Source organism: Quercus robur, chromosome 1 (genome assembly GCF_932294415.1).
Source record: "Quercus robur chromosome 1, dhQueRobu3.1, whole genome shotgun sequence".
Lineage (NCBI taxonomy): Eukaryota > Viridiplantae > Streptophyta > Magnoliopsida > Fagales > Fagaceae > Quercus > Quercus robur.
This window is the reverse complement of record NC_065534.1, coordinates 25,374,392-25,385,877: the sequence shown is the minus strand read 5'-3', so window position 1 is coordinate 25,385,877 and position 11,486 is coordinate 25,374,392. Positions and strand designations below refer to the sequence as shown.

The window sequence follows — 11,486 nt, the reverse complement described above, 5'->3', positions numbered from 1 at the left end:
GGATGTCCTAGCTGCTGGTCCTCAGCCTCAACCCACGCTTGTAACTGTTATTATTACTCTAATGCACATTGCTATTTATAGTGAGAAAGTAGAGTTGGAGGTATATGCTGTGCCTTTTCATTTATTTAGAGCATCGTTTTATGTGAAGCAAAGGACAGCAAGTTCAATAAAAAGAAAAATCAAAGACACAGTAATTAGAATATGAACCACACCCACAACCCCCCCCCCCCCCCCCAAAAAAAAAAAATCCTTTTTACTTCCAATTATGCAAAATGAAAAATAAATATGCATATTTATTCATAATATATCTGAATTTACCAATAAAAAAATGAATATGAAATGGTGGTGGAGATGTCCATTTTTGTAATGCCTAGCTTCCTTGAAAGTGTCATTAACAAAGTTTTTGAGATCTCCACCTAAGATTCAGTGCTATCAAAGTGGATAGATACCTGGTAATTTCTCATGATAGATGAGCATGAATTCTGACAAGGCCAATTCGTTACTGTTAAACAATTCACCATTGGTAAAGTGGTTAGTCTCTAAAAAGCATCTGACAACCTAAATCTTCAATGCCTTTATTCACAAAATCTTCTTTTAATGGCATCTCTCATCTTGATGTTGAGGCAAAGAAGACAACATCGGGAGTTGATTGATTTGTTCCCCTCTGAGAACAAGAATTAGATCATAAGTTTTATCACAGCTATAGAAGGGTATTCAAATTACTGGTAGAAAATTAGATTACTTCCCAATTCAATCCTGTTATTGGAATTTCAAATTCCTGCATATGTTTCAAACTCATCATGTTTATTTTATGATTCTCAATGGCTCATCTAGGCTGTATTTATGATGTGTGCAGTTATTGCTATTGATCCTTGTCAGAGGTATAAATCCATACTGTTTTTGTGGTTTCCATTATCAGTTAATCATGGTTAGTTTCTTATTATCTGCAGCCTTTTTGTTTGTTTGTTTTGTCTTTTTCAGGGAATTGGTCAATGCAGTACTTCATAATCTATCCAGGCAGCTTAAGTACGCATCTATGCTGAAGGTGATGAATATAATTTTCTTCTCTTGGTAGTGTCTAAAATTTCATGAAACTGATTGAACTCTTTACTTTTAAAAGGATCTGTGGGAACCTTCATCTTAATGGACTTAAATTTCCTGAAAGTTGAAGTACTTCTCTGATATTCTTGAATGTCCTGTGTTCTTTGGCAGTATTTGGAGGAACTAATGGGATCAATTCTCTTTTGCTGGGTTGCTTGTGGTGTAAGCTTAGTTGCACTTGTGGGGGTAATGTGCTCATTTTTTCCACAAAAAACCCTTTTAATTTGTCTTAGTGTGTGTGAACAACCCTCATTGTTAATATAGTTTTCTCCAACATAGTAGGGAAACTGCTATCATATATGGCATAGGTTGCACCTCAGTTTATTTGAGGCCAAAGTTTGTAGAGATAGGGAGACGAATTTTAAGTCTTGGAATACGTTGCGAAAATTCAGTTATAAGTTTGTACTTAGCTTTGTGATTATTTTTTGGGGGTATGTAATTTTAGGACTTTCCCTTCTTTATCTTTTTAAACCAGACAAAGGGAAGAACATCTTGGATTGACACTTTCTTACATAATACATACATCCTAACATGTTGGAAAAGGTGCTCACATAAACACAATGCTCACAAAATTACTAGAGGCCGATATGTGTCTACGGTTTAATGTATCGATTGAGGAATCAAACAAGTATAGCATCTGCTTCCTTAGAAGGAAACATTAAATTGTTTCCCACATTATATGCTGTAAATAAAGTTGTGATATTCCTCACATTGTTTTTACATGACATTCTCCATTACAAAGTAATGTGACATCAGTTTTAAGTGTTTCAAAAAGCTCTCCTTTTGTTGAACTGGAAATGATTCAGGGTTGCATAATTGAACCCCATAATAAAATTGTTTCTGTTCCATAAGGCATGGATATATTTCTAGGAAACAAATTCTTTACAGGTTAATTCTTCGAGTCATGTACATGATGCTTCTATTTTTAAGCTTACCAATTTGTATGATCTTCTATTTCTGAAATAGATTAAGCAATGATTATTTTCTTGGTTTGAGTTTATCCTAAACCACATTTTTTTTTTATGCCTGATTTAGTGCAACTATGTCTTGTGCTTTTTCCTTTGATGTGGCATGTCCATGTCGTGTTTGTGGTATTGCATATTAACCTGTCACATTCTGACCCTGCCACCACTCAGCGATAAAAATAAATAAATAAAACAGTAATTTCAACACACACACACACCAAATCAAAACTTGGCAAATATTTGGAGTTGTGGGAATTTAAGAGAGTTCAATATTTGAAAGCGTTGGTAACTTTTTGATATAGTGTGTTGTATGCATTTTATACTATATTTCTAGGAAACAAATTCTTTACAGGTTAATTCTTCAAGTCATGTACATGATGCTTCTATTTTTAAGCTTACCAATTTGTATGATCTTCTGTTTCTGAAATAGATTAAGCAATGATTATTTTCTTGGTTTGAGTTTATCCTAAACCACATTTGTTTTTATGCCTGATTTAGTGCAACTATGTCTTGTGCTTTTTCCTTTGATGTGGCATGTCCATGTCGTGTTTGTGGTATTGCATATTAACCTGTCACATTCTGACTCTGCCACCGCTCAGCAACAAAAATAAATAAATAAAACAGTAATTTCAACACACACAGAGAGTTCAATATTTGAATGCGTTGGTAACTTTTTGATATAATGTGTTGTAATCTGTTTGACTTATTTTGGTGGTTTAATTGGAGTTGATGCTTTTTGATATGAACTATTTCAAAAATTATGAAAGTATCAAAATTCAATATTTTTCATCTGTTTTAGTTAACAATGATTCACGAAATTGATAAGAAAGTGCATTTGAGGACTTTATAAGTCTAAATGGTGTTAACCTATAGTCCCATTTTATTTGACCAAATGTGTTATTTTGATATATTAAGTTGAAAATAAAGTTGATGCTTTGGATGTTTATTTGCTTGTGTAGTGCCATTTATGTGCAGGCAATACAAGTAGCTCAACTCCATCCTATATTTAAATTTCCACATTATTAATATATTTTTGACTAATTAAAGTTTTTTAAATTACTGATTCTCTAAGCTTAAGCGATTAGGAAGTGATGAATTTAATTACTTAATTATAATTCTAACACTTTCCCTTAATAAGTGAGGCCCAACATGTGGGATTTTAACATTTTAAATGGGAGGTAGGGTGGAAATGGGCATTAAATTCAGGATTCCCTACTCTAATACCATGTTAATTTATTGATTGTCTCAAAAGTTTAACCTATTAGGAAATGGTGAATCTAATCACTTTAACCATAATTCTAACAAAGTTTATATTCTTTTAACGGTTTTTTCTTGGTTTGGGATATGTTATCCATAAGTGGTCCGTTTGAACACATTGCACGTGCTCAAATGTAGATACGTCAACTATTTGTTTCTTATGCCAAACCTTGTTATTTCATATGGTATTGTTGCCATTGGCTTCTTCCAGCTCTGGTCCTGCATGGGGATAGCTCTAAACAAAGCTGGGTTGCTTAGGTATCAACATATTCTAATATCTATCTCATTTTTATATCGAGGGGATGGGAACCTCTACTTTCTGCTTGATATCAAGTTTTTTTTTGTTGAATACTCTAGTTTCGAGAATGTCATTGTTAAATATATAAATTGTAACTAATGTATTATGTATATTTCCCCACTGAACATGAAACTAATATTGCTTGTTGATTGTTCTGGTGTCTGGTTCTTTTATCTGTCTTCTTAAAAATATATTTCCTTTTAAATTTGTAATTGAATATGATGGATGTTTGATACCAGGTTGCTTGTCACTGTTGGCTGTTCTGGTCAAAAATCACTTTGTGCCAATCTTTGCTATCTGTATGGCATTGAATTGCAGTAAGGAATCTGGGTGGGAAAAGGCAGCAATTGTTCTTCAGGGTTCAATTTTGCGTCTTGCTGAGATATCTAGGAGTGAACAAGACAAACTCATAAAGAAACATATGGTTTGCTCCTGCTTTTCTTCTCTCTCTCTCTCTCTCTCTCTCTCTCTCTCTCTCTCTCTAAATGATTCAGGAAGTTTAAGATCTATGACAAGCATAAAAATATTAGTGTAATTTAAAAGATATCACATAATCTCATGGCTCTTCAAACTGTCTAATCATTTTCTTTTTTTGGATAGGTAATGGTAAATTTTATTTAAAAATTTAAGTCACCAATACGTCAGATTTTGGTTTGATGAGTATGCTGGGTTTCTTCCTCCTAAAAACCAAAGATCTCTCAAAAATGTAAAGAGGATATGAAATCTACAAAACCAGTTGGTCACCCTGTATCAAGTAAAAGCCAAGAAAACAATGAGCTTACCAACGTCAACTTAATTCTCATAGTTGAAAATTGCTGCTCCCTAAAAATCCTTTGAGTACTCTCCCTCCGCAAAGTCCACATCAAACATGGATGTACTAAATCCCAGGCTCTGTGTTGGAAGGAGTTTGGCTTCCTTCTCCAATCTTGAATCAACAAAAGCACAGTCTTGGGCATCACCCACCAAACTCTGAACATCCCAAGGATGAACTCACACAACTCCCTTGCAAAAGAATAGTGAAGTAGGAAATGATCTGGGTTCTCGCCCCTCCTCTTGCATATGCAACTCCAATCAACAATAATCTGATTTATTGATATGCTAGAAGGATTGAGAAATTATGTTAAATCCTAGAAAGGAAGGTTTATGCTTATTTAATTTCTTTTTTAAAGAAATAATTGGTTATCATGTGTATAGTGAGTGCTATGCATTAGTATTTTGTCAATTTTAGTGTCATGCTAATCAAAGCAAGGTAGCAGCCGAGTCCTGCACCTTCTAACTCTATTTTGGGGAATTGGGATTAGGGTTTGATTGTGAAATTTATCGGGACTGAGGGTTTGAGGATGAGGGGAAAACTGTGGTTCAGTTATTAGAGTATTGCCAGCGGACCCTCTTTGATTGGTCTCGTTGTTGGGGTTATTCGGATTGCTCTATCCTTTTGGATTTTCTTTCATCTATTAGAATAGATTAGGGGCTGCTTCTGTTTTTCTGTTTTTTAATTTCTTTTTTCCTTTGTTCACTACTGTGAACTATTTGTGCTTCTCTTGTTTCGCTTTTATTAATAATATTCTCTTCTTACTTATCAAAAAAAAGAAATTTATCGGGACTAAGATTTAGGGTTTAATAGGCTTCTAGGGGTGTTTGCACTTTGCAGATTTGATTTGATCTAGTTTTTAGATCAATCAATTAAAGTAGAGAAATAACAAGAGTACATTAAAGAGCAAGTAGAAAATGAATGAGAAAGAAACAGAATGATAGAGAGATGCTAGGAAGTCAAATGTAGCTCTAAGCTGTCACTTCTCAATAATCTGCCATATTCTTAAATGTGATTGGATAAATGATTAAATTCACCCTTCCCATTAGATTAAGCTTTTGGGACAAGTGGTAGTTTATCATGGTATTGAAGCAAGCTATCTTGAGTTGAAAAATTGTCTGTACTTTGCCTCCAATTTAGGAAGTTAAAAATTCTACATGTTAGACCCTGCATATGAAGGGGAGTTTGAGCCCACATGTGAGGGGTAGTATTAGAATAAAAGTTAAATGATTAAATTTACTATTTCCTATTAGTTTTTAGACTTTTGGAACAAGCTGAATTTTACCATTTCCTATAGAAATGAGGAAATTCTTTTAAAAATCAAGGTAACTTCTATTGATGAAAAAATTTCTTGAAACAATTTGATCATGTTTAAAGAATAGCAATTAATGCACTAGTAAGAAAAAGTGAATTGATTCAAGTTAATGGAATGAAAAAAGATAAAGGAAGACAAAAAAAAAAAAAAACATTAATAGAAGTCGGAAAAAAATGTGTCAATTAGGGAAGTAATAAAGAGTATTATTTTGGATGGAACAAAATGACAGACATTTGAGAACATGGATAGATTGGGAGATTGATTGCTTGCTTCTTTTAGTGATTCTCTATTTGACTGGTCTCGAACTTGGAGACTCACATCTAGTGATTTCCTCCCTTTGTTTCTTAGTTTTCTCCCTGTTTGTACTTAATTCTTATTTGCTCTTTTTTTTTCCTTGTAATTTGTTGGATTGCTTTGTGCTATTTGCATAAGGTAGCTTTTTATATATACATATTTCTTATAAAAAAGAAAAAGAAAAAAGAATAGAATGTTGGAATAAAATACATATGGCCGGCCCATACTAGTCTGATGAGGATTCATGTTTGAGCCCAAAGTGTTTGGACTAAGACTTGGTTGTTGTTGTTGTTGAAGGTCATTTATGAGAACTACATTTTTTTTGTAATGCTAAAGAAAACCCTAAGAAAACAAACTCTGGCCCCACCGTTGATTAAATCCTGGCCATACATTAAAACCTTAATTAAAAATTCTGAAAAGATTTAAATTGTCAAAACAATAATCTACTAAGTCTCAACTGACTTCCACAGACTCTTATTTGGATTAAAAGAACTTCTTAAACTAAGTAGGGTCCATGAGCTAGTTTAGGGCATCCACAATGGATAATTCTTCTCCATCCAGCCCAACGGTACAGCATCACTAATTTCCATGTGCATCTCTCCATGAGAAGTTCATTATATGCTGATTTGTTCTGATATAGTTGATAAAAATTTGAACTAACTAGCTTCTTTGATATTTGCAGGTATCGATTGTCAGCCACATTCTATCTCTAAAAGAGTTAAAGATTCAATAAAGATTAAAGAAAAAGTGATAAGTATAAATAATTATCTCACTAAAGTAAGGGGGAAGATTTCTTCCTAGAATTAAATTAAATTGATAATTCCAAATTAAATTTTAAATTGATAATTAAAAAAACGTACTAAGCAATTGATAAGTCCAAATTTAATATAATCTTGATAATATTTTAAAATTAAAACTGATAATTCAAGAATACACGTGTAGAACATCTTGATAATCTAATGCAACGTAAAAATCAAATACAAAAATTGTTAAAATTAATCTATTAGTTCTAACCATATTTAGTTCTAACCATATTTAATCATAATTCTAAGACTTTAAGCATATAAATTAAATCAAAGTTAAGAAAGTTAGTTTAAACAAAAGGCAACTAATACACAAAATCTAATCAATTTAATAAAAACAAAATACAAAAACAAAGAATGAGCCTTTAAAAACTTAACAATGTTTTCGAATAGTTTGAATTTATTAATTAAAAATCACATGAAGAAAAAGAACCAATAGTAACACCTAAGAAAGTAAACAAAATGAAAAAAATAAAAGTAATAAAGAAGAAAGAAAGCAAACTTGCGTTGTCATGTAATTTAGGCATTCACATATTGGAGTAAGTTTCACTCCAAAAAGGATATATAAGGTTATATATATTGGTAGAGTTCCATTTGATATAGAATTTATTTAAATCCTATTGAAATTATAATATCTAATCAATGTATTTGTTCTTATTTCATAAATAGTGGAATAAAAAAAAAAGTTGATATCAACATAACATAAAATATTGGGAAAAAAAAGAACGTGAATGTAAGGAAATATAAGATAGATTTTTATTTTTTATTTTTAAAAGATGTATAAATTGGTAGTCTCATATGATATAAAATTTAAATCCTATGAGGGAGTAAGCAAATATAGGATATAATTTTTTTTAAAGGATGAATATGTAGGTAGTCCATTTGATATAAAATTTAAATCCTATTGAAATTAAAAATGATATGTATTTATAGAGTCTCATTTGATATAATTATAGAGTTTAAATCCTATTGAAATTATATTTTCTAATCAATGTTAACATATAAAAATAAAAGAAGAAGAAAGAAAACATGATTGATGGTTGTAAGGAAATATGATAGGTTTTTTTTTTTTTTTTTTTTTTAAATTTTTAAATGTCATGAACATAGAATTTAATGGAGATATATGGTTCTAGGTCAACTTTTATTATATAATATAGTATATTATGATTTGATTTTTTTATTTTTATTTTATAATTCGATAATTGAGAGGGATTAGCACTATAATATTACCGAACACTTGATTAGACAACTGTGAAAAGCCTACATACATTATGTGATTTCTAATTATAATTGTCTCTAGAAAAATGTGGCAAATTAGTGTTGATACCCGTTTTTGTTAAAAAGGGTCCAACAGTAGAAAGGCCTAACAACAAGCAAAAAATGAAGAAGAGAAGGATTGAAAGGCAAATAGAAATAAATTGGCCATAAAAGCCCAAAAAAGAAAGAAATAAATAAATAAAGCCCAGTGGGCCAGCATGACAAGAAATGGCAGCAAGCAGGCCCACAGGCACAATAAGAGATAAAAGCGAAGCAAAATAAAAACAAATGTTCCATAAAAGCCCGAAGAAGAAAGAAAGAAATAAATAAATAAAGCCTAGCCAGCATGGCAGGAAATGGCAGCAAGCAAGCCCACAAGCACAATAAGAGGTAAAAGCAAAGTAAGATAGAAGCAAATAGGCCATAAAACCCCGAGGAAGAAAGAAAGAAATGAATGAAAGCCCAATGGGCCAGTCTAGTAGGAAATCATGCCAAGCAAACCCACAAGCCCAAGAAGGGATGAAAGAAAACAAGGTAAGCCCAAAGAGAAAAGCCCATCACTCTCCATAGAGTATAAGGACGGGTTAAGGGGACATGCAACAGGACAAAACAAAACTAACCTACAATGGCAGAAATGGCGTGGGAATGAAAGAAAACAATAGCAGAGAATAGTAGAACAAACACACAGCAGCCTAAGCACCACCAACTTGTACCCAATCAATACAAGAAAAGTGGGCCACAGTTAAGGGATTCAGAGGGTGTGGTTTGGTAGAGGGGGGAAAAGAGCCTATTTTCAGTTTTCAGGCAGGGTCTCTTTTGGGAAAATGCTTTGTTGGGATGACATTTTGCCCAAAAAGGATAATAGACGGTTGGTACCACTTGATGCATGCCAAAGAGGTAAGTAATGAGAAACCCCAAAGCCTTATCTGTTTAAACAATAGGGAAAGGCTTATAACAAAATCAAAGAAAGGGAAATTCGTCATGGAATGGGTATTGGAAGAAAGAGAATGCACTGGGCATGTCCAGTAATGGTAGTGGACGGGCAACCAATAGGTTGGTGGGCAACCTTGAAGGGGTGTCCACGGCAGACCAGAAACCATTGGTAAAGCCTTGGGGTAAAAGGGAGAAATCCCATAAGATCAACCAAGTATAAATAGGGGCAGTTGTCGTAGATAAAAGGAAAAGGAACGGTGATAAGAAAAGAGAGAAAACACGGTAGAAAGGCATGCATTAATAGGCTATCTTTTTTCCAACTCTTTAGCAAACTCGCCCTTCGAAATCCTAGAAGTAAAAACAAATAGCCATCTAGGCCCATTCTTCAGAATGCACAACTTTGATAGCATAGTCCAATAGCAAGGGTGTTTAGGTTGGGGTTCAGGTTCTTTTTGGTTCACTTCCTATGGGAAGATTCAGCATCTCACCTTCATTGCAAACACTTGCATGCATAACTTTGTCTTGCTGGAACTTTATTATATTTGTTGTATCAGTTGTTCTACCGTAGCATCTTTATTATATTTGTTGTATCAGTTGTTTTGCTAATTGAATCTTTCTACTGTAACTAACCCACTTGCTACAGCTAACTTTCTGCTGTAAGGTATTTACTTTTTTAAGTCCAAAAACGTGTGCTAATGCTTGCGATTTAATATGTATATGTTTGTCTTTGTTATCTCTATTCTTGAATGCTAGGCTTGTGCACAAACTGGCCTATAGCACAGTCCTGCTAGAATATTGGGCCAGGCCCAACTTTTTGATCTACAGTAGAATGGGCTTGGGCATAGCAAAATAGGCTTTAGCCCATTAAGACAAAAGGCACCATGAGAAACTTCAAAGAAACGGTAAATGAACGTGGTTTTATGTATTTAGGATACATGAGATCGAAGTATACACGGAGCAACAATGGAAAAGATGGTTTTATGGATTTTGCTTAATGTGAAGTTGTCATGGATGATGAGTTTGGAAGTTGGAGACACATGGATTTCAATTAATGTGGAAACTAAATTGGAACCAAGTTATGGAAAGAAATTTGTGTAAGGACTTTCCTTGGCAATGATGCTTGGGTATATCACTACAATAGGAGAAACAAAGAAAATAAAATGATATAAAAAAAAAAAAAAAAAAAACTATATAATTTTTTTTTCTTTAACGTGGTGTGCTCAAAATGATGTCATTTTAGGATATAAGTTGTTTTGAGTTTATTTGTCATAGGTTGAAACTCTCAAAAAAATTAAAAAAAAAAACTTTTAAATTTCAAGGACCAAAATCCAAATTACCAAAATTGAATAAACAGTACTAGACCTTTTTATTTATTAAAAAAAAATGAGAGTATCTAAACCTTTTCGAATATCTATCTCCTTAAGTATGTGCAACTTTCATGGGAGTCCCTTGGAAGTGGCCCTAGATAATGGTAAGTAGGGGTGGCTTGATGCATTTAGGGGTCTTAGGTAAAAACTAAATTGAAATCTTTTATATTTTTAAATATGACTTAAAAAAATTAATATTACTTAAACTTTATTCTCTTGTTTTAGATGTAAAATTACTAATTACCCATGTATTTTTTATTTTTATTTTTATTTTTTTTGAAAAAGCCTATAGACACAACATTTGACAAAACTTTTCAAACATGTTAATGTAGCAGATTGATAGTAGTAAAGAAAAAGGTAATGTTAGTAATGGACTTAAATGAGAACTAGTAAAAGTTTGTCAACTCAATTATTATGAAAAATATTATAATTTTTTTTTTTTTTTTTTGTGTATTGCTTTATATATATATATATATATATATATATATATATATATATATATAGAAGTGCTACTTTTCACGATATTTTCACAACAAATCTTAAATGTTAAATTGTTACTAATTCAAATTTGAATCTACCATTTGAAATTACTTTTTTACTTACCAATCAATCACAACCTTACACTTAGGGTGTGTTTGGTAGAGTAGATTTTATGGAGGATGAAAAAAAAAAAAAAACTTTTTGGAGGTTTATTTAGTTGGAAGAGGGAGAAGAGAAAATGTCATGGGGCCCAAGTGTTTTCTTCCTAAACCTACCAAAAAAAATTTTCTCCAAAATAGGGAGAAATCTAGGTGGGGGAAAGTTTGATAGATAAATGACGAAAATACTCATGTGCACTTGCACTTGGGTTTCGTTTGTTTGTTTTTTTTATTTTTATTTTTTTCTTGGTGTGTGCGTCCAATTCCAGTTTTAAGATATATATATATATTTTTTGTGCTCTTTCTTTCTTTTTTCTTTTTCTTTCTTGGACATTGCCTCTTCTTTTCTTTTCTTTTTTCTTTTGATTTCCTAGGGCCATGACAATGCTTTGTTTTATTTTTTTGTTTAGACGTGATTTTTTTTCCTGTGGATGATTTTTATATTTT

At 32.3% G+C, this 11,486-nt stretch overlaps 1 protein-coding gene across 3 annotated transcripts; it reads left to right on the top strand.

The window, feature by feature from the left end:
• Positions 1-245: 245 nt before the first annotated feature.
• Positions 246-4,652, top strand: LOC126727154 (serine/threonine-protein kinase ATM-like). 3 transcript variants are annotated; one of them, XM_050432690.1, is made up of 4 exons: positions 246-881; positions 982-1,045; positions 3,535-3,581; positions 3,861-4,652. In XM_050432690.1, exons 1-4 carry the CDS (start codon positions 844-846, stop codon positions 3,940-3,942), a joined length of 231 nt encoding a protein of 76 aa, XP_050288647.1. In that variant the 5' UTR covers positions 246-843; the 3' UTR covers positions 3,943-4,652. The 3 variants fall into 3 exon arrangements, 1 of the variants encoding a protein (XP_050288647.1); XR_007656170.1 differs by lacking the exon at positions 3,535-3,581; XR_007656169.1 differs by lacking the exon at positions 3,535-3,581 and having other exon boundaries at positions 246-1,045.
• The last annotated feature ends 6,834 nt before the right edge of the window (positions 4,653-11,486 follow it).

Bases quoted from the DNA above. Each gene is read 5' to 3' on its own strand.
- LOC126727154 (XM_050432690.1), top strand. From the start codon at position 844: ATGATGTGTGCAGTTATTGCTATTGATCCTTGTCAGAG. The intron at 882-981 runs GTATAAATCCAT...TGTCTTTTTCAG, and splicing joins GCTATTGATCCTTGTCAGAG to GGAATTGGTCAATGCAGTAC. The intron at 1,046-3,534 runs GTGATGAATATA...GGCTTCTTCCAG, and splicing joins AGTACGCATCTATGCTGAAG to CTCTGGTCCTGCATGGGGAT.